Raw genomic sequence first — 23,262 nt, 5'->3', positions numbered from 1 at the left:
GTTATGCTGGCTTCACATCCAGTAGTCTGGGCTTTCAACCTCATTGAGAGGAAGATGAAGTGTGGAATGAATGAATCCCATCATAATTAAATAAAAACGATTCTATGACTCTCCTCTTTCTTGTATTTTCATGCTTTTCTAAGTAGGAGATTTTTTTTTTTTACTTGCTAAAAGGTTTTCACAGTGGTTTGTTGTTGTTCTTTTTGAGTTGGTGGTGTGCAAGCCAAATAAATGTGTTTTGGAAGTAAAGAAATGCAAATAATGAAGTTAAAGATGAAGTATTATACCTTCCCAAGTGTTTGTGAGTTTGTGTTTTTATAAAGTGTAATGAGCTCCTGGGCAGAGGAATGTGATGTTTTTGGGCTTTTCTAGTTTGTATTTACTATTGTTGCTGTTAAGGATCGGATTCCCAACTAAACATTTTGCCAATTCCAACACCAAGTTTGTCCTGTTCTTGTGTTGGTGCTTTCATTTGGTTCTTTATTGCTCCTTTTATTTCATTGCTGTCGGCACTCGTCGTGCCACACACGTGAGCAGATGAGTTGTGTTGCACTGAGTAACCCATCAATGAACAGAGAAGTTCCTTGTGCTGCTGTAGTAAGTGGAACATACTTTGCTGAATAGTTTTTCAGCTCTGGAAGGAATTTATCAAGTGCAGCTCTCTGATCATCTCATGGGCCAAATGTAACTCGGGCCATGACACATGTGACCCAGAGCTTTGCTGAGATTAACTGGTTTGCAGTTCATTCTAACCAAGGAGTTAAATGCATACTTTAGTCAGTGATTATCGCTGAATGTTAAAGCTTGGCTACAACAATGTGGATGTTGAGACTCGAAGAATGTCTAAAGCTGGTTTTTGACTGTTCTGCAGCTGCTGTTTTTTTTAACCATTTACAGACACCGCTACATTTCAGATCATTGACGGTACTAAATACAGTAAATGAAAGATAAGCTAAATAGCGATGTTTACAAATGCAAGGCTGTTCAGGTTTTATAACTGGATGTTGGTAGTTTTCTGTTAGAACGGCAGTGACCAGGAACCCCTCCAAGAATTCACACAAATCTTGTTGTTATCCTCTCAGTAAGGTAGTGGGTAATCAGGATTTCCGCTCCGACCGCTCTGATGGCACAAATGACTTTAATGCGGCTGCCAGACTTCATAACTCCAGTACAAAACATTACCTTGTGAGCAGGAAAATCACAACCTGAATGATGGGTTTCTCACTGCGAGTGAATCGCACCCCCAAGTGAAAGTCCATAGCCTTTCACCAGTTTTAATTTCTGCTTGTACTGAAACATAAATCCTCTGTTTTGAACTGGAGGTGTTCCGACAATGCCCCCCACTCCCCCTCCCTTTGTATGCCCGTTACAGCAAAGCCAGAGTGAGGAACATTCTGTATCAAAACACATTGGAGCTACGTGAAAGGGTGCATGTTCCTCCAAACACAAGTGTCTGGGGAATGGTCTACAATTGTTTTTGTGTTGTTTCTGAATGCTGCACGGCATGTTAATGGGCTTCATGATTCATGAGTGCTTGTATTGGTCAAGTTAATGCTTGATTTATTTTGCGATAAAATTTTAAGCTTTCTGTCCTGCGGGTAATCCGGAAACCCATGTGGTTATTGAGTTGCTGTGTATTGCAGGCTGCTTGTTTATTTCTTTTACAAGTGATTATTTTCATTGCAACTGGCAAATTTTGGGGAACCAACGACAGGCTATAATGAAATGAAACTTGGCAGTCAGTGTTGAGCAATCATCTGCAGCTTTTTTATTGCCTCTGCCAAAGAGGAGACATTTATTTCAGTTATTTCAAGTAATATTGTGGAATCGTGAAAGAGATGATTATATTTTGGTGTTGTTCCAGAATCCTGATCAAATTGTTCCAAAGAGCTTCACTGACTTCCTTGCACAGTTTCTACTGGATAGTGCCAGCAACTTCCAGAATGACTTCCAAATTGATATTTTATGCAATGCTAAGAAGTGATATCATATTAAGAAGATGTTGGTGGAGGTCTGCTCTTGCTGAGTGCTTTTCTAGTTTTGCCGACGTCCTTCCACCAGCTGCCAATGATTTGCATTAGTGCCCGTTTAACTGCTGTTCCATAATTGACTGTGACATGTTCCACAAAGGCACTGACCTAAACATGGCTCGGCTCTTTATTCGGCAGACAAAAGACAGCATATGGCCAAGTCTTCAGTCGCAATAACATGTTATGGCTCGGTTGTTTTTCCACTTTACTTTCAGACATTCTTAAAGATAATTGTGTGTTTTTATTTCAGCGGCAAGAACGAAGACAGACCAATCTCTCCCTATTACATGAGGTAGGCTTCTCGTCTTCATATGCTCGACTGTCAACATGCTGTTTTAACTGTAGTTGTGGGGGCAGTGGTCTGGCTCTGCTCGCAACTTCATTGTCATCTGAGACAATGAAGTTGCAGTGCAGAAAGTAAACAGGGTGTTGGGCACATGGAACATAATGTACTTTCACTGCTTGCTAAAATGGCTGTTTTATAACATTCCGATGCCTTTTCTTTTACTGTTTCCAACCCAGAACAGCGACAAGCAAAGTGTGTTCTGAAGCTGAACCAGAATTAAAGATAGAGTTGCCTTTGCCTACAGAGGTCTGATTGTACAAGACGGGCAATAGCATGGGTGTGAGATGACACCCTAGATCAGAGGCTGTACCTCTGTCTGGTTGTGTGGGATGTGATATTATGCGGGATTAAGGTTTTGGCAGGAGTCAGGGAGAGCTGGATCTCAAGTGTCTCGCCAGGTTCTGAGAGAGTGGAGCTGAAGACTGAGGTCTTGTTCGGAAGTCACCCACTCTTTGTAGTAAAAAGTGTCGTAAACTGACCTGGTTCAGGTGCAGATGTTATGGGATGTAGTTGATAAATGCCAGCTGTAACTTGAGGGGTAAGATCCCTCCCGTTACATTTCAACAGAAGTGTATAGCTTTTCCATCAACAGAGTTAAAAGACAACTGAAGTGCTGCGGTTTTTGTGACCGATGGATGACACATGAGGCTGCCAAAATACTAGAAACTCTTTGTGTGTGAATGGGAGCTCATTGGTGGATCTGAGCAGCACCAATCACATGTTTGGGCCTGAAAGGGTTTTTAAGAGAAGTCATTTGATTCTGTTTGTGAGGGAAGACCATGAAAACTAGGTCATGGAAGCAAATGCAAAAGGATGTTCCTTGTCCGATATCTGCCACCTCTTTGATATTATTAACCACTTGAGGTGGTTAATAATGTCAAATTGACTTTACCTCTCATTTCTCCAGCTGGGAGAGCGTTCCAGGACAGGGCACTGATCACCTTCATAACCTTTTTCCAACTGAGGAAATATTAAACCAGCCTAAGATTAAGGTTAGATTGAAGGGAAGCAAATGGATTATCTGAAAAAAAGTAAACCAGGAAAGTATAAGAATGAATGCCATAGAATATAATAAAAAATAATGAAAAAGGCTACATTAAAACGATAAGTTACTTGAAGAATACAAACAATTGAAATTCAACTCTATGAAATAAATCAAATTTTTAACATGCTATAAATGTGAGTGACTTCAATGCTGAAAATAAAAAGCTGTTAACATTAGGACTGTTTCAAAATGAAATCGGTTTGATCATACAACCACTTCAATAAGTTAAAACCTCCGACTTGAGGACATAGTTGTTCTTGTTGACAACTGCGGTGCTCCCATGGAGCAGACACCAGTTGGTGTAAAAATTAAATACACAACAACCTAATGACTTAAACTTCCGCCTCAGGCTCTGTGTGCAACCTGCGCCATGATTTCCCGTTAATCATCAACGCTGCTGCTGTTAGTCACTCAGTCAACCTTAAAACAGCGATAGCATGATCAGTTTTTTAGTTACTCATTTAGCACAGGGACGTTTTTGCTCATGTTGGGATGGCTGGCATGACTTTGGAAAGATAAGGCGCCCGTGCAGCTGCTTGCTTAATCACGCGTTTATATGCTGTCAGATATAAAGTAGTCCAGCTAATTTTAGATTCACGTGATATTCATCCAGCGATAGTGTCACCGACTAGATGATTTTTTTGGTCAGGTCAATACAGGTAACTTGCTCGGAGTGTACTGAGTGCTACAAAAGGTAGCTAGCCATTTAACATTCTTCATTAAGACCCACATCGGTATATATTGCAGATCCATTGATGGATGATATTCAAAACTGGTATCAACTTGCAACGCGTGGAACTTTTCACAAGGCTTTGCAGTTGTGCCCTGGCTGCGACAGTAATCACTATTCATCTTAGTATTAACCATTACACAGAAACAATGTTGCCTGGAGCTATTCTGGTTGGTCACGTTTTCCGACAGATAGTAGGCCAAATTCGTGAAGTTCTTGGCAGAAAATAATGTTCTACAGACATGGCACGGGCGCTGCTGTGTTCCAACCAAAGAGCATTCCGGCAGGTTTTGGCCACCGTGGGACATTTAACAACTCCAAAATTCACGTGACTCTTCGTGCACTGGCAGACTCGTTTTGTTTTCCGGGTTTTTTTTACCGTGAGTCTGCATATTGGTGTCACTGGTTCAACATACCACATCTCATCCAACGGCGGTCGGATGTTTCCTAGTGACGAGGACAACCTCTTAATGGAAATTTCTGGGGCTTAAAATACATGATGGATCATTTGAACCACTCATCTCCTGAACTCAATGGTTTACAAGTAAATAGAAGTATTTAACACTATGTATGTTGCAATGTCAAACGCGACTTTTATTATTATTATTGTTATTTAGAGTAATTTAGTCTGTCCAGGATGCACAAGTTGAGTCTCATGTAAAACCAAGCTTTTCAGCAATCTGGTATGATTTTAGTGTATTTTAAAATCAGTAGAATTTGTCTTTGATTTGATGCTATGCGCACACGGTCACATGTTAAAATGGCTTGGATGTATTTAAATTCTGTGCCCTGTTTTAGTCCTGAAGTCATTTTCCATTCTGATCACTGAAAAAAATACTGCTCTGTATTCTCAGCTCATCGGCGTCATGTTATTAAGATACCCCAAGTCTGAGCTCTGCCAACTCATGAGGTGCGGCATTAGAGGATTTAAGCTGTTAAGGTCGAAGGTTGAATCAACATTGCTCAATCATTAACCCTTCTTTGTTTGTTTAACCTAAAGTATCTATAGTCAAATCTATAATTAGACAGTAGACTCCTGCTTGTCGTGGTTTGCTAGTATTTAAACAAGAACTTTGTATTTGCAGACACAATCGACTGTATTATTAACCAGTATTGTAAATTTACCCTGTCATTTCTGGACTATTTTCCATCCGTGAGCGCCCTCTTAAACAAGTGGTTCTTCTTTCAGGTCCACCTTTTGATTCCCATGTGTTATCAGGGGTTCACCGATATCCTGCTCAGCAGTCACCAGAATGTGTACTGTTCAACGTTATCTATTTTATAATCAGTTCTCAGTAAGGTCCTTCACCAACACTGCTGTTACTGTCAACATGTTTACTGAAGACTTTGGCAGGTCACCCCTGATGCGGCAGAACTCCAGCATGTGCTGGACTATTATGCTACCGACAGAAAAAGATCTTTTCTTTTTCTTGCTTTGTTAATGGCGAAGTCCAGGTGTGAGCTCAGCCTCATTGACCTGTGATCCCTCAACAAGCTCGATCTCAACCCCTCCTAAACAGTTGATGCTCTTCTTATCAGGAGCAGTGCGTCCAGCGTGAAAAGCAAAACTGCTGTCCCCCAACAGATGTTCAGTCAAGTGTGTCTTGACCCACAACGTCATGGTGAGGTTTAGCTCTAGAGTGAGTCAGTCCAGTGCATCATGGAAGTACAACTGAGGAGCAATTAAGTTTCGTAAAGGTCCAGGTGATATAATTGTGACCGTTGTGGCTGAGAAAGGTGCATGTGTGACTATGAAATTACAATTTAAAAATGCACAGAAAATGTTGGCTTCTTGTGTTTTATTTAATTAAACCACATACCATTTAAAGATTCTCGATATGTCTCATACATTTCAAAATCGACTTTCAATTCTGATGTATTTTAAGGGACAGGAAATACTAAAAAAAAAAAAAATCAAACAAGAAAGTTATGTTTCAGTTGCATCATAATGAAAAAAAAAACAATGTAAAAGACCAAAAGAGAGTCAGTTTTATAGTTTTACTCTGACTCAAAGAGGGCCATATAAATACAGTGAAAGGGCCACATTTGGCCCCGGTCTGGTCTACACCATAGTTTGCATAAAAGCATACTGTACATTCCCTACAACAGTTGGGGCTAATGAGTGAGTGGTTGGGCGAGCATGGCTGTTGCCGTATGTTTGTGGGAGCTGGGGTCTATCGCAGATGCTTTGGGGAATAAGCATTGGAAATGAAGCCTCTGAGCCTGTGGCAACACGTGACCTCTTCATACTAGTACTTTTTTTTTGTTTGCATGAAGGCGTCGTCTTCCCATAATGAACATACGAATACCGTAACCTCAGTGATCTTTAAATAAGGAATAAACGCCCGTAAAAGTGGAAGAAAAACATACCTAAACATACGGTTGGTAGTCATGGCTGCGTTTACACGCATGCTATTTCCCTGCTTAATGGATACCTTCATCACCAAGGAGCAGCCCAATTTGTAGCCATATTCTCTAACGTATTGTGAGCACCTGTAGCATGAGCTGACCACCCTTCTTGTTTTCCCTCCAGTTCCCACCTCTCAGCCATCAACTGCAGACCTGATGTGGTGAAGTAAGTCATTTCTTGTCACTGTAAACCCTGGCGGTTTTTCAGTCACTTGCGTTTCGTTCTGAATATAGAAAGTGACCTTGTGTTTATGGCTTCCTGTAGCATCCTGGACAGAACAATACGTTCCACGGTGGAGGAGCTTCTCTTTGAAGTGGACCACTCGAGGGATCCTGTTTCAGATGACTGTGACTTGACCTCTTGTCAGCCTTCTCTGAGAGTGACGCAAACTGCCAGACAGAGACGTCGACACTGCAGAGAGCGACAGGAAGAGGGAATACAGAAAGAGAGAGACAGGTATAATGAGTTTTGAAGATCATGGTGCTTAAACATAAATATTAAAATGCCAAGAATATCCTCAAAGACTATGTACACAGTGGAATGGCAGATATTTCTCACTAGATTTTTCATGTGTTGTGGCATGCTGGTTTAATTATTGAACTTGAAGAGTTTTTAGTGCCTGAAAATATACATTAAGTTTATGTTTCTACCTCACAGATCTTTTTCACTGGTGACGGGTTCTGGAACCCCAAAATCACTGTAATTGTGTTAAAGAACATTATAGGAAGCTGGCATCTTCAGGCTGTTGGTTTACTCAATGACGGAGGGCAGTAAATTGACTTTTAAAAACAAAAAAAAAACATTGGTTCTCTTTATAGAAGTTCACAGGGATGAAAAGTTTGTTTGAATAGGTTAACACATTGAAATTTTATTTGAAAATGCTTCCATATTTTACTATATTTGTGTTTATGTAGGTCAAATGCTCTCCTTTTCGCCCTGCAGTTTGGTTTGAGATTGAGATTCTGATCTGCCAAGGTCACCAGTGTCAGGAGCTAATCTGTGTTGATGTAGACTTCATAAAGTCTGGAGAACAGTGACACATGGATTAGAGGAGAGCATTAGTCGGAAGACATCAGAAACAGCCAATAAGCCTGGGGACAGTGGATAGTAAATAGAATTAGCACAGTGGCTAAACAGCTTCTCAGCTGCACGATAGGATATAAGTAATGAGAGATGAGCATCACCTCGGCAGATCGAGTCGAGTTGCTCAGAAAGCATGTGATTTTCTCATTCTTTTTTCTATTTGAAAGCAGAGTCGCGTGCGCCGAGGAAGACACCAACAAGGAGAACATCCCGGCGAGTGGAGAAGGCAGCACTGCTTGTGTTGGAGAGAACAGGAGGAGTAAAGTTGAACCACGCGGAGGTCTGAATTTGCACAAGGAACGTAGCGCGAGAGCCAGGAAATCCAGCCCTATGCTGGTTCTGAAGACTGACCGTAAGGACACCCAAACCGTGAGTCATCAGCTTTTTCTTCTTTGGATATTTTAATATAGTTTATTAATTCTTCTGCATTTTTCATACATGAGGATTAGCAAAAATGTGCAACAAAAAGAAATAAAAAAAATATTGAAAAATAGCAATAAAATATTTTACTTTAAGAATATTTTTCTACAACCAACCTGTCAATTGAACCAGTCCTGCTTGAGTCTTAAGCTCTCGATTGTGGAATGATTTTATGTGTGTGGAGATCAGCTGACTTCCGCACTGTCCTCACACTCATAAGCTGCTGTCTTCAAATTGTTGAGCAGCGGAAGTGGAGATTCATGGAGGAAGGAGTGCAATTACCGGGACCACTTATTAACTGATGAAGAAAACGTGCAGCGTTATCTGTTTCTGCTGCTCAATGTTTCTGCCCTTCCACATGAAGTCATATTGTCAGAAATCTTTTCAGGGTTCACTATAACATGGACTAAATTATACCTCAAATCAATCAATGCTGGGAGAAAATTATACACTCTGTGACAATCCAAAGAGTGGCTATTTTCAGAGCCTTTGTTCTGCTCCATCCTGGTGCCATGTCTCATGTACAGTGTTATATCACTGAGAACAGTAGAAGAGTGTATGCACATTAATACTAACTGTAAAGCAAATCCAGAGTCGCGTACACACCAAAGTGTGCTGATGCAGAAAAAACTTCCCACATCATGAAATCAAAGTACTGGACACTTTATTCACCATAAATCTTTGTAAATTCCTCATCAGTTGGATTTTTCTTTCCTCCTTCCAGACAGTACAATCCTGCTGCCTTTACTGCTAGTTCTGAGTGTTTTATTTTGTGTGTGCGCTTGAGAGGGTGGCATGAGATTTGAGTTAATATCAGAGCAGCCAGAGCTGGCGCTCCTTCTCATATTTCCTAACCTTTATGACGATAAAACATTTCATCAAAACGCCAACGCATTTAGCTAGCAATTCATTTTTACCGTGAACCGTTGCTGAGGGAAGAGAGAAGTGGATCAAGGGTCAGATCAGCAGGTTAGAAGTGGAGTGCCTGTGTCTTCTCAGGGGAGTGATGAGTTCCCCCACTTTAAGGCAGCTGTTGACGTGCTTGAGCATCTCATAAAAGGATGCATTCCATATATATATATATATATATATATATATATATATATATATATATATATATATATATATATATATATATATATATATATATATATATATATATATTTATTTATTTATTTTTTTGTTTGTTTTTCTTTGTGCTCAAATCAAAGGTATTTGACATGTTTTGAGGCGGGTATTTTAGCATTTTCACTTCTCGATCATTTCTCAGGAATGTGTGTAACTCCTTTGTTTGCAGGAGTTTTCAAGTGTTCCTGGGATGTACGAACAAACTGGAGTTGAACACACAGAGACTTTAAGAAAAGGGTAAAGCTTAGTTCATCTCTAAAAAATCTGTGTCAGTGCCTTTTATCATTGTCTTGGAACTACACACCAATATCTCCCTTTTCACTGCCACAATTTTGATTTCCATTGGTTATTCCATGTCTTAAATAACATTGTTATTCTCTAAATATTTCCCTGTGCTTTTTTCCAGGAGTGACAGTTTAAGACCCGGAGTGTCTCACCTGTCCTCGCAGGTACTTTTATGTTTATATGTTTTAGGGTGCACGTATGTTCCGGGTGATGGGTTTTCTTAGCACTACTTGAAAGTGAACGAAAAACGGATCTTATCTGAATGGTGCAAATGGATCCCAGCAGCTCTGCCACACTGTGTCGCCGAGCAGCCATCTGGAGCTGGCACCTCTCTGTTCCGGCAGCCTCCTCAGCTGGTTCTTCACACCCCCTTACAATCGAGTGTGGCTCAAACACGAGTGCTGAGTTTCCTAGTGAGCTACTCTTGACATCAGTATATATGCTGCTGCTGCCAGTTTTACCCTGCATGTACGCATCCATTTTATAATATTTAAGTATCAGAGTCAGAAACCACAGCAGAAGCCTCAACCTTAATTAGATAGATGGATATCCAATTGACTTTATCGACCAGTTGAGGAGGATCTGGAATCTGGTTTGGATGGATCCTGGATGCCCTTCTGGTGATGTCCTAATGGACGATGGCCTGAGAAATCTTGAAGGGATTCAATCAGATCTCATATTTGAGGGATGCCCAGGTGTTGCCTCTGTCACTTCAGCATCAGTTCAGATTTTTTCCAGGTGATGTTGAGGTGATGAGGTCTTTATATGCACTACTCCAACCCTCCCAAAATATATGGACATGATTCGATAACACAAGAATTCTGAGGTCTAACAGATATCTGTCGGACATTGGTCCCAAAGATTTTATATTTTTACAGATTATGCACCATCTTAGCAAATGTGTAGTTGTGCCATGTGTTTGTCCACTTTTGCTAAATCCCCCCCAAACACTGCTTAATCAAGTTATGATGCAACAAACACACACGGACAGAGCTGTGGTGCGCCAGCTGGACTGCTCAGGATGATGTAATCGTGCTTAAAGTGCTCTTTCAAATACAGTGGTCAGTATGTGTGTGTGTGTGTGTGTGTGTGTGTGAGAGTTTGCACGTGCGTGAATGTGCCGCTGCATCTGTGCTCCTAATCCAGAGTCCTCTGCAGCGAGAGTCTTGTGCCGCACCAAATGATTGTCTCACCAGTTTGACTGATAGTTCAATCAGGGTTATCTGATCCTCAGGTGGAGGCCATTATTCTACTGGAATTCTTGCTCAGAAATGCATAAAAGTCATCACGATAAACCCGGTTGAGCCAGTTGAGAGATTTTTTTTTTTCATTTTCTATTTGCATTATATAATGAGATGGTAGTTAGCTGCTTTTTCCAGATTTGCTTTCAGATCTGCGTGTCAGTCTATGCGGCTCACGTGCAGCGCCACTCTTGGCTCAACCTGCTTCATCAAAATCGACCTACTTATGGACAATCGCCTCGTGTGAAGGCAGCCAGACATCTTTGTCTGTTTACTTCTGTGTGCTTCGTCTCTATGTCCTCACTTAAAAGCACCAAGTTGGCTGTAAGCCACACGACTTTAAACCTTTCTCTTGAATACGCTTGTGTAGACTTCAAAGCTCATATTGAGGGCTACCCTTGAACTTTATACCTCTCATCTTACTCAATTGCTTTTACTTCAATTAGGTTTTCATAGCAAGCAAACCTCAATGCACCCAAGAAATACCACCAGTGTTATGGAATCCACTAGTAAACATTATAAAAAAAGAGCACCATCAGTCAGTATTTTTGGCCAGATTCACTTTGGGGTCTCAGCTTTGGAACAAAATTATGCATTATGAAACATTTTTCAGTGCAATTCAGTTTCAATACACGATTCATAATGTATTCTATAAAGTCTTATTAATGCATTATAAGCTCTTATGATAGTACTAATAATGAATTGTAGATGAGTGGTGTTATTTGCTTCTACGTTTATTTTAGCTCTTTTAGACAGGGCATTTTTTAAATATAGTATATACTGTTTTTGTTTGTGTGTGTATATATATGTATATGTATACACACACAAAAACAGAAATTAACTTAACAACTTAAAATACTTCTGTCATATCTTACCATACATTATAAACATTCCTAACATCTTTTCTAAAACCTTACAAAAGCATTATGATTTCATATAGAGTAAATGCACTAATAATGCACTGTAGATAAGAGTTTCATTTTCCTTTTTTTACTGCATGTTTTTTATGAGAATAAATGATTACAGACTGGGTTTGAGGTTAGCGCCCCCTGGATTTATTAGTTTCTAGAACACAATCAAAAATCTTTTGTTTATGGGGTTGTTGGAAATCATTTCAGCTCTTGGGCTTTTTATGCTCATATGTTCTGTATTGCTGAATGAGTACAGCATGACTGAACTGTCTGTGACTCCTGTGGCTTCTTGTAACTGTTGGGAACAGCAAGGGATCGTTTGTCCAGTCATTTCCTGTTAGAGTTTTGTTATCACATGCTCGAGTGGCTGAACCCACTTCAGTCTCTCAGGTTCTACTCCAGCATGGTGCTTAAGAGGAATCGGCTGGAACACAGAAAGACATCAGTCTAAATTATGTTGTGACCGGTAATCTCCCCTAAACCTGCTTACAAAAAACAATACAGACTCGCGCAACAAAACACAAGGTGTCGTAATTTGAGCCGTCTCTGGCAGTCTTGCAACAGTGAGTCTTGATCTGTTCTCCCTAAAAATAGCAGGATCCCACACCCAGAAAGATGAAACTGGACTCTAAGGATTGAGTGATGCGTGACCATCATGGTTATATATATTTATACAGCCTGTAAATGTTGCAGCTGTTTGACCAAATTGTTATACGTGTGAGTGTTGCATGACAAAGTGTTAATGTGGTACAAGTAAAGAAGTGTTCACACTGGGGGTTCGAGAGAGCTTGGAGGAGAAGTGAAAAATGAAGGTCGAAGTTTTTGGGTCTGGTTTGGAAAAACCCCGGATTCAGTGTACGTGTGCTGGCTCACAATCTATGCTTTTTTTTTTTTTTTTTTTTTTTGTTCTCGCCACCCTCCTCCCCACGCCCCCCTCCTGCTGCTGTGAAACAAACAAGTCCAGTTTGACTCTGGTGGGGAAAATGTGCGCGACAGGCGGGAGAGAGAGCAAAGGCACTACTGTTGAGGAAAGTGGGAGGGATTTGTTTTCAGAGAGAAGGGCACGCGGGAGCCAATCCACACCTCCTCCCACATGCTCGGCCTCAGAAAGATAGGCGGATGCTTTTGCCCCGCCGAGGCAGCCAATGGCCGCCGTCGACCCGCCCCCTCTGTTGGGGCAGGGCCTGTCTATGAGAGCCCGTGGCCCAACTTAAAGAGTGTGTCCACAGCCTGTTCGTCGTCTTTGAGTGCTCTTTCCGTTTCTCTCATGGTTGTGCAGACGCTAAGGATGAAGATCCAGGAGTCGCCTGTCTCTTGTGACACAGGGAGGATCGGCGGGGGAGAGATACGAGGCTCCGATCCAGACTGTGACTGTGAGGACATTCCCCGGCTTGACCTGACAGCACTTACTGAGGACAACAACTGGGGAGGTGAGGATGGAAGCATGCTTGTTGTAATTGCCCCGTACAGCACGGTCCCACTCTGTAATGATGAATCCTAAGTCGCGTCTTTGTGCTGCGTTGTGCACGAGCCTGACAGCCTGCTGTGCACATGGTTGTCTGCACACCGTCTGTTACTTCCCCACGTTGCTCCTTCAGCAGGATTTAATGGCAAGGATCCTCTTAAGATCCCTAGACACCTCTATCTGGAGGAGATGCTGGATTAAGGCAGCTTGTTTGTTGTCCAAACATTGTGATGAAAAATAAATATTGTCTCTGTAATTAGACAATTATTAACATGCAAAAATGTCCCTCCAGAACTTTTGAGTTTGTTTTCTGCCTTGTTTTGAATAGCTGAAGCATAATTTCAAAGTGGTTTCACGGCTGAAAGGAAGTCATGGCTGAGGAGTCTCAATTGTTTTGTCTTGATGGGATGTTGCGACAGCCAGAATGTGGGTGGAGATTTTGGTGTTCAGTGGTCACTTTTTGGAATGGAAACCAACAGGTTTTTTTTCCTCCCCAAATAGCTGCACGCGGCGAGGAGCGCGTCGTGGCATGTGATGATTTATTTCCCCAGAACATTGTGATCTAAGGTTTCACCCTCACTGTTTGCCTTTTTTTTAATGCGAGCGTTGTGGAGCTCTCTAGTGGCCAAGCGTGGTACAGGAATAACAACATTCTTCCTGTGGAGTTTTAGATCCTGTGAGGTGTGTTTGGAGTTGTTGTGTCATTAGCATGGCATTTATGGAGGGTGTGGTAAGAGGAGCTCTTTAAGAAGATTTACAATCCATATGGCTCTTTCATGCTCAAACATCATGTCGTCTGTGTCTTCAACATCCTGTACATGACTGTCTTGTGGTGGTGAGAGCACCGCAGGGAGTGGGTTGTGTTAGTAGCAGCACTACTATGTAACTGTTTGCCGAGACCGTTTTCTGTGAGTCCTCGGAGGCGAGCGAGGCGTGACATCCCACAAGTGCAAGCGTGATTTCGCCTCATGGCTGTGATGTTTGTTCTTCTGTGCTGTTTGCCTCAGAGCATTTAAGCTTACTCAGCATCTATGAACACACTTTGACGGTGTAGCAGAGACGTCCATGCGTCTTTTGCTTTCAACATTCTATCGAGTCCATTTGAAGTATTCAAGTTTCGGGCGGTAAGTTTGTCTTATTTATGTCTTAATATTGATATTCATTATTTATATCTTGTTTGGTTAATATTAACCGGAACTTTTAAACGTAAAAATAACTTGTAACCACGTGCAAGACTGGAACGGCATGCAGGTAAAACTTATAAGCTCATACAGTCCCAGAGACTTAAAATAGATGATACATGCACTGTGAAAGGATGAGCCACGCTCTGCTCTGGGATGCGGGCACCAGAGGTGATCAGGGGACCTTTGCCCCAGTACATTTTGTGCCAACACTCGTCTGGATGACCTGATGTTTGCTGTCGCTCCGTCCTTGCTGCCTACGGAAAGACACTATCAGGCATTTGTGAGAGGCAAAGAGCTGATGCAGCACATTTGGGGCCAAGACAAGACTTGATAAAGAATCAGGGGAAACAGAGAGAGTGGTATCACAGTCTCAAGTGAAGTTTTTTAACCTATGGATCAGTGTGATTTGAAAATTATTTGGAGACTTTCATTGGAACCTTTCGAAAGCGAACATCTGGATCCACAGTTATGAGCGTGAAAAATGTAAATATGATAAGAACATTTCACGCAGCACAGGCCTCTGAAAATATTTTCCAAAACTGCCAGTGTGGTTGACTGCTACAGTGAATCTGTTTCTCATCTTCTGCTCTTCTAGATGCTCCCTTCTTTAACTCTCCTTTCCTTGATTTCAAAACCGTTTTCCATCTGAGTTGTGATGGTGAGTAACACAAGCATCAGTGCCAGCCCGCTTCACTGTAAATCACAAACGGAGAAAAGGTTGAGAGTGAATGGCCTTTTCCACTGCATGGCAACAGGCTGAATGATCTGGAACATTGTGGCCCGCCGGCTAGACAACAACAACCTTTCGTGAAAAGGCAAACCGCCGTGTTTTTGTTTCATTAGTTGAGTTAATCGTGGGCCATCAGCGGGCGCTTGATTTAAAGGATTAATCCGGAATGCCACCGACGATCGCTGGCCGCCTGCCCTGCTCTCTAAGCTTGAGGATACAAGGATATCTGGGTGTGATTGAGAGATTCCCCCTGCGGCAAGTGATCACGTTCCGAGCCTCCAAAGCTGCACGTACGTGCAGTTCAGGGTGGCGACACCCTGGTTTGCAGAGCAGGAACTTGAGCCTTGGTATTGTTTTAGCACTAGCAGCTAGTGAAAATACTCATGTGCCCCTTTAGGCTGGCCGTGATTGTTTTCACTGACGTTTGGTGGAGCCGGCTAAGTTTTCATTTTCGTAAATGGCCTCCCACCTGGCGGGACCTGCGGGCGTCCTCGCCTCGTTAACAGTCTTGGCTCCGCTGTGTGACAGTGACCTCTGTCAGAGCAACCTAATCCGTCCAGCCCTTTGTCCAGTGCACGTGTTTGGAAAGGCGCTTCCTAACACTTTGTCTTTCATCACGGCGACTGGAAAGTGAAACAGTTATTCACCTCTCAGCAGGGATCACTGACATCCTCCAACTAGGCCTTTATAAATAGCCCAGCGATTGTCATGGTATCCTCCAGGCTGTTGTCGCTGCAATTCATTATTGATGGATTGTAATCGGAGCATGAGAGACCAGGTGGGCGTGTCTCCGAGTCCAACCATAACATGTGTGACTGTCTGGAGGAAAAATAAACAAGACGCACTAGACATTTTCCCTCACCTTCTCAGGCTGAGGCACAGTCAACTTCAACTTTTTTTTGTCTTAAAACTGAATTCAGGTCAAATTGAAACTGCTGGGGTTAGTCTCCATTGAATTTCCCAACTCAAATTTCTGTTTAAGACCTGCCGATAAATGTATATTGTTCAGTTGGTGATTTGCAAAAGCACTAATATCCTGTAATATATTAAATATTCTGAGTTGCTGAAGCATCTTTGAAGTAATTCTATAATTCAACTTTTTTTCTGCTTCTCACTGGAAAAATAAACTGAAAATTTCCACTCAGCAGCTTATTTATTTTGACTCCGTCCCTCAAACGTTTGTTATATTTTTGTCACAATATTCAGATATTTATTATTATTGAAAATAATTCTGTACTATGACGTACAAAGTGAAAAATTGTCATTGTCAAATCATTAAATGACTCTGTCAACACTGATTAGTCAAAATAATGTGAATATTTTATGTTAAAAAAAACATTCAGGTGAATATTTTGATGCTTGAGAGAAATACTTTTAAAACAAGTAAAAAAAATCTAAATATTAAAATAAGTCAACATTAGTGAGGCATTTTAATATTAATGTTAAAATAACAATAGACTTGAGTATTTTTTAACATATTTTTTTACTTTGTATGTTATTATAAATAATTCTTTATGGAATAAGTATGTCAGTATTCTTTATTCTATCAGTCAAAGTAATGTGCTGCTTTTTGTGTTATTTTCTGGCAGAATTAAAAACAGGTTTAAGTATAAAGTTACTTCAGATATGCTTGTTCAACTCAGAATATTATATATTAAAGCATATTAATATTCTTGTGATGCGAGTGGTGAATATTTTAAACACAGTCTGTCATATTCCGAGACGCCAGCTCAAATATGAGGACGCATTAGCTGGTCATTCTTCACACGAGCAGCAGGAGCAGGCTCTCATCGCATGTCATCAGTCATTTTGGAGTCCAGCTCTCACAGCGGTGGCGTGTTCTCTTCTGCGATCCAGAGCCGGTGCCAGCAAACTCGCCGTTGCAGAGGGAAAGCATGGACCGTGACGAGGCTCGACTGTCGCCCCACGCAGGAGGACGCCTGATTCGCCAGCTGCTGGAGGAAGACAGCGACCCCATGCTGTCTCCCCGTTTCTACGCCTACGGCCAGTGCCAGCAGTATTTGGACGACACCGAAGTGCCGCCGTCGCCGCCAAACGCTCACTCTTTTGTCAGGTAGACACTCGCCAAACTGGCAGCTGTGAGTTGAAGTTACTCATGGAAACACTCCATATGGTTCCTCAGTCGGCGGAGAAGTTCATCCCTGGGCTCCTGCGACGACGAGAAGGAGGAGTTGACCACGGCTCAGCTCACCAAGAGGATTCACGTTCTGAAGAAGAAGATCCACAGGTTTGAGGAGAAGTTCGAAGAGGAGCGCAAGTACAGGGTGAGCCGCATTTTACTCTCAATAAACATGGCGTCTGTGTGGAGCTACAGTTGTTTTACTCCTATCTCTATCAATTCAGCCCTCTCACAGTGATAAGGCTGGAAACCCCGAAGTGCTACGATGGGTGAACGAACTGGCCAAACTGCGCAAAATGTTGAAGGGTAAGAGAAGTGACTTGGCTTCTTCTAACCATCATACATTTAGTCATGTTGCAAACAACTGATAAATTCAAAACTGAAACCCCGATGCTTGATTTTCAACTCCTTCATCCAGAATCGCTCCCAAGCCATTCTCTTTTGATGGAGTGTTGTAGGTTCATGTGGATTTGTTTTTCATTGTAATGAGAGGCACATCCTGTCAGATGACCAGCTGTGGTTAAAACAGCCAGAAACTGACTTAATAAAACAGAGCACACAATCGAACCTCTGTATTAAATCAACTTTCACCTGTCGATGGTAACAACATACGCTCATCCCAGGTTGCTGCTTGCCTCTTCTTCGCTGCTGTCGGTGCTCTGTTAGGCTACTGCCACCTGCTGACCGATGGGGATCATTGTTTTTCGGAATAACTAACCAACTACTGTATATACTGTAGATAAAATACATGTTGGGTAATTGTGAAAAAAATCAATGTGGGTGGGAATTATGTCTATATTGTATCTTATTAATAATTATTATTATTATATTGTGAATTTTATTTCACCATTGTCTCCTGTCTTGTCACCAGAACACAAGATCATCAAATCTGAAGAAGACCTTCCTCCTCAGACCCGCCAGCGCAGCAACACTCTCCCCAAAAGCTTCGGCTCTCAGCTGGAGAAGAAGCCGCAGCAAGAAAAGGTGCCGAAGCCGCCTGTGGAAAACACGCTGGAGGCCATCTTAAAGAAGCTGCAGGAGAAGAGGGAGGAGGTGAACAGACCCGAGGACATAAAGGTGGGAACACGGAGTCACTTGTAGGAGAAGGTTTGAATCAATAAACAACGGATCTGAAACTGGTTTGGTTGGAACTTCTTTTCTTGCTCGGCAGGATATGACTCGGGAGCAGATCAGCGCAGAGAAGGTGGCCCTGCAGAAGTCGCTCCTGTACTACGAGAGCATCCACGGCCGGCCTGTGAGTCAAATCCCTTTAAAGAGCATCTAGTCCTCTCCTCTTGCTCCAAACAAGATCCTGTTTACCACATGCTGGTGACCCAAATTTCTAGTGGAGGGTGAATCATTTCCCAGAGCCGTGTGCGCATGCCATTGTGAGTCTGCCAGCGCTATGTTTGGTAGACACAAGTCAAAAGCTGATTCATTTATTGGCCAGTCTTTTGTTCAGTTAGGAAGAAATATAATATTTAATGTCCAAGTGTTTTAGTAGCAAGTAAGTTTCTGCCTTCATCGTAGAGGTTTGCATGATGAATTTTAGAGAGTCGACGGGTAGTTTTTGAGCCATATTACTGAGCTTTTTGACAGAATGACACGCACGCCTGACTTGACGGTGATTCAATTGTTTCAACTACAACAAGCCCATGAATATTTTATTTTAAAACATCCATTTTTGTATTTCACAGCTCATGTTTTCAATTTTTTACCTGCAGAAAAACACAAAGCTGTTGAATAATTAAGTGGTTCATCTTTGTTGTGGTTTCAAAAGCTCACTTTTAAAGTCATATTTTTGTGTTTAAAGCCACAATTTTGAACATAAATGCCTTCTATAGTTTAGGTAACATTTGGGTTTTATATTAAACAGCATGACTGTTTAAGTTGTTTGCTGTGTAAGTCACCACTTCCTCATAGTTTTAAATAATTGAACAGGTTCGCTCAGCAGTGTAGTCTTTGATATAAGAGTCTTTCTGGCCCTGATCTCAGTCTCATCCTCCCTTCATGAATGAGGTCAGTGACTCAGGCATGTCTGCTTCTGCTGCAACAGGTCACCAAGAGCGAGCGGCAGGTCATGAAGCCGCTGTACGACCGCTATCGACTGGTCAAGCAGATCCTGTGTCGGGCCTCCACCATTCCCGTCATAGTAAGTTCCCGCATCATCATCATCGCAGCGCGGTCGTCTGCCCCACAGCTGTCCCTGCCATTCTGCTGCTCCCTGACCTGCCAGTGACAGAGATCAGCACGTTGTCTAAACGTCTGCGGACAGTTAATCCCGGCTCCTTTCGGCTTTAGAAGCCACAGTGCCGCAGCATTGATACCCATCTTGCAGGATTTAGGAGTCAAATGAAGCACAGGACCACGCGCACTTGTTTCCTGCAATTTTCCATTCACTTTCGTTCTTCATTAAAAAGCCATGTTATGATGTAAAATTTAATCTCCATTTACTGTAAATCCATTATATAACTCAAAGACGTCAGCTCTCCATTGTACATGTCGACCTATTCTATGGATTGTTTAACGCACCGTCTCATACATTTAAATCAAACCGGATAATCACCTTAGATTGCGAAAGAGGTGATCCATTTTACAATACACAATATTAAAGGCAGTGATGTGTTAAGTCATTTTGTCGAACTAACAAGTCAACGTTTAGCCTTGTAACTTTCTATTTTTAATATAATATAATATATCTTTTTTTTTTTGTTGCTCAGGATGTACATTTATATCATTATGTAAAAGGAACACTTTTGAAGGATTTAGATCTTGAAGAGGAATTCTAAAGACTTTTACGGAGCCGTTCAGAATCAGAACTGGGTCTGACAGGACGTGAGCGTTCTATTCTGACCTGATAAAGTAAAGGTGGCGCGGTCAAGGCGGAGGCGCAGCGCCAGGCTAACTCCTGCTTCCTCGCCGTCACCACAGGGTTCACCCTCCAGCAAGAGGCGGGGGCTGCACCTGCAGCCCATAATAGAGGGCGAAACGGCACTTTTCTTCGAAGACATCAAGGTGACGCGCTGGTGCTGCTTTTCCAATCAGACCAAACCCCCCTCCTGACCCGCTCTATTGACCGCTACCCCGCACTAATCTCCCTGATCGATGCCTGTCCATTGGCCTGTAGCTTCACTAGCTGGTTCACATCAGTCGCTTGGTTTGTGTTTGGACAAATGTGAGCACTTGGGCTGCATGACGTCAAGGAGGACACTGTCAATGCAGGTAGTAGTACCTGCGCCACACCTATGGGTGGCGTTGTCACTTTTGAGCAACAAACGAAGAAGACGGCGTCGCACATGCCGATTAGCATTAGCTACGTTAGCACAGTTACTCGTCGAAACGAGGACGTTATTGTTGGGTGGCGTCGAGGTTGGGATGTTGTTACGAGTCACCGTGAACTACACACCGCCATAAACAACAGATAAGGCCCCAGTTTTAACGGGCGAAACTACAGCGTGGCAGCCAGCTAGGCTCAACTCAGCAGGCAAGAACCCCGGAAATGACGTCAACAGCAACGCTCCTCCCACTGCTGTATAATTCAGAGACGAATTGTGCTTGAATTCTGTTTAAACTGTATTAGCCATAAAAGGGGCGTTTATGTAAGTGGCATGTTTTTCTTCGAAAATATATTTATAAATTGTACAAAACTGTGCTAATGTGCACAAATATATTGCCTTTTCTTTTTCGCAAGCTACTAGAACAAAAGTGAAAAATAGTAATGTTGGAAAAAGAAAAGGGGGGAAATGACACAAAAAGTGGGTGAAATAAATATGCTTTCAATAAACCTTTTCACAGGATGACATTTCTCTCTAAAATGCCAAAATACTAACTGAAGCTACAGCTTGAGTCGACAAACCAAAGCACGTACCAGGAAGAAGGGAAGGTGGATTTAAATGCTGCTCAGGTCGAACAAATACCTGTGGCAGGTGGTGACAGACGTTCTCTTCTCTTTCAGCACAGTTTGACCTAGAAACTCTTGTGGCATTGCAGCCGTTGTTTTTGTTGTGTTCGCGGTGTGTATAAAGTTCACTGTGTTGGGTGTTGAGCGAGTCCCACACAAGAGGACGGCTGACAGTGTTGCCAGTCAAGTGCTTTTGTTTTGCCTCAGTTTGTGTTCTGCTTCCTTAACCGTCCAGTCAGACTAACAGCCTTTGATTCGCTCACCAGGACGAGGCTCTGACCCCCCCAGTCACCCTCTTCCTTGCTCCCCCTACAGGAGGAGGAGGACGGCTCGGAGGACGACGGCGACTCCAAGAGCCAGTTCAGCGTGACGGCGCGGCCGGACTTCAGCGTGCTGGGCTTACTGGAGCACATGGAGGAGGAGGTGGACGGCTTCATCTCCCCCGTGGACCAACTCTCCCCGTCCAAGACCTCCATGGACATGAGGCTGTCCAACCTGCACTCGGCCGACATGTAAGAGCACGTGCTCGGGCGTGAGGCGAGCGGGTGTTTGACCGCTCCCTTTGTTCCAGGCAAGAACTCGTGGAGCAGCTGCAGGAGGCTCGAGAGGAGAAGAAGAGGATCCGCAAGAGTCTGAAGGAGTTCGAGGAGGAGTTCTTTCGACAAAACGGAAGGTGAGAGAAGGAAACGAGAGAACTCACACTCTTCACATCTCCTCACAGAGCAGATGTGATAGGAATGTAGAGATTTCCATAGGTTGTGTTGCACTGAAGCCCTGGTCAGCCTCAGATCGGTGCTGTTCTCCCTGCAGGAACGCTCAGAAGGAGGACCGCTCCCCTCTGGCAGTGGAGTACAGCGAGTACAAACACGTCAAAGCCAAGCTGCGCTTGCTGGAAGTCCTCATCAGCAAAAGAGACTCCAGCAAGTTCATCTGAATCCTGAAGCCACCGGGAGCAAGGCCTCGACGCTCGGCGCCGCAACAGTCGGAGCCACAACTCTCGGCGCTCTGAGCCTCGTCTCTCGGAGCTGCAACACTCGGAGTCACAACTCTCGATGCTCAGAACCTCGACACCCGGAGCCGCGACACGCTCCGCACGTGTCCCGGGCGGGTTGGACTGGATACGAAGCGGCAGAATCACAAGTGTATTCATCCTAATTTATTTCTCTAAACGTCTGAGCGGGAACATTTTACTAGACGAGTCTTAAATGAGATATTTTTGAAAGAAGGATTTGGCGATTCACCTGTATTTTTGTACGAGCGCTCACGGCAACACTATCAGATTCATGTTGTACATAAATGTTCCCTGGTGTCTTCGACCTGGATCCCAGCAGGAGGTCGTGAGTGACATCTGCCGTCCTCTCACATAAGCTACTTTCAAAATCACTCCTGCGAGTCGACGGAATGAAATTTGGGCTCAAAGCTCGTGTTTATATCGGTGTGTAGATATTATCGACTGTGTACGTTTACATCTCTGTGGACAAGTACAGTTTTCTCTTCTTCCTGCGAGGTGGAGTGCCCAGTGTGAATTTTGTTGTATTGAATGTAAACACTGGAAAAGATGGATGAATTCAGAGTGTGTACATTTTAGTACATAAAACTATTTGTATTTTGTATATATAATGAATGAAATCTTATTTTTACTGCTTTTTGTGGTGTGGATTTTCTTCCTCTAAGAAACACAGAGTCCAGGTCAGTTTTAAAAGACTTCAACTGAAATACCAACACTACTTCCTGCTGGGGTCTGTACTTCAACACCCCTCAGGGACCAATACAAAACCATTTTTATACACTTTGTGTATATTTGATTCATATATATTTAGGAACAAAACTACTTTTAGTATACTTGTACTGTATTATTGAAGTGTGCTTCATAACTATAAGCTGCATTTCAAAGTACACATTGAGGAGGTGACACTTAATACTTTGTAATTATACTTCATAAATCCTGATTTGCTTACTTAATAAATACTTAATAAATGTTGAGTATGCGTTACAAATGCGTTCACATACACACACTTACGTACAGGTGTTGCATGACACAAGAAAAGCGCGCAATGAATCTTGTGTCGCTGTTCGACTGACGCATATTTTCTAGGACATGAAATGAAAAATTTTTTTTTTCAAAAAATACACATTTCAAAAGCGAACCAACTAAAAACAAAATTGAAAAAAACATGAGGGGAAAGACCAGGTGACATTGAATCGGCGCTCGC

General features: G+C 42.6%; 1 protein-coding gene across 4 annotated transcripts in view; it reads left to right on the top strand.

The window, feature by feature from the left end:
- fam13a (family with sequence similarity 13 member A) overlaps nucleotides 1-22,972 on the top strand; it is a 37,723-nt gene extending 14,751 nt beyond the window's left edge. For 2 of the 4 annotated variants that reach the window (XM_053856994.1, XM_053856990.1), the window contains 17 exons: nucleotides 2,281-2,322; nucleotides 6,685-6,726; nucleotides 6,826-7,017; nucleotides 7,812-8,013; nucleotides 9,362-9,429; nucleotides 9,599-9,641; nucleotides 12,909-13,059; nucleotides 16,866-17,082; nucleotides 17,152-17,293; nucleotides 17,373-17,454; nucleotides 18,020-18,225; nucleotides 18,320-18,403; nucleotides 19,205-19,300; nucleotides 20,080-20,163; nucleotides 21,365-21,561; nucleotides 21,621-21,722; nucleotides 21,860-22,972. In XM_053856994.1, coding sequence (XP_053712969.1) covers nucleotides 2,281-2,322; nucleotides 6,685-6,726; nucleotides 6,826-7,017; nucleotides 7,812-8,013; nucleotides 9,362-9,429; nucleotides 9,599-9,641; nucleotides 12,909-13,059; nucleotides 16,866-17,082; nucleotides 17,152-17,293; nucleotides 17,373-17,454; nucleotides 18,020-18,225; nucleotides 18,320-18,403; nucleotides 19,205-19,300; nucleotides 20,080-20,163; nucleotides 21,365-21,561; nucleotides 21,621-21,722; nucleotides 21,860-21,983 — 2,074 coding nt within the window. In that variant the 3' untranslated portion in view covers nucleotides 21,984-22,972. The remainder of the gene's footprint in view (nucleotides 1-2,280; nucleotides 2,323-6,684; nucleotides 6,727-6,825; nucleotides 7,018-7,811; nucleotides 8,014-9,361; nucleotides 9,430-9,598; nucleotides 9,642-12,908; nucleotides 13,060-16,865; nucleotides 17,083-17,151; nucleotides 17,294-17,372; nucleotides 17,455-18,019; nucleotides 18,226-18,319; nucleotides 18,404-19,204; nucleotides 19,301-20,079; nucleotides 20,164-21,364; nucleotides 21,562-21,620; nucleotides 21,723-21,859) is intronic. The other 2 variants (XM_053856991.1, XM_053856995.1) reach the window with 2 other exon arrangements.
- The last annotated feature ends 290 nt before the right edge of the window (nucleotides 22,973-23,262 follow it).

This window comes from Synchiropus splendidus, chromosome 2 (genome assembly GCF_027744825.2).
Source record: "Synchiropus splendidus isolate RoL2022-P1 chromosome 2, RoL_Sspl_1.0, whole genome shotgun sequence".
In the NCBI taxonomy this organism is placed as follows: domain Eukaryota; kingdom Metazoa; phylum Chordata; class Actinopteri; order Syngnathiformes; family Callionymidae; genus Synchiropus; species Synchiropus splendidus.
The sequence above is the reverse complement of the archived record's forward strand: the minus strand, read 5'-3'. Positions and strand labels throughout refer to the sequence as shown.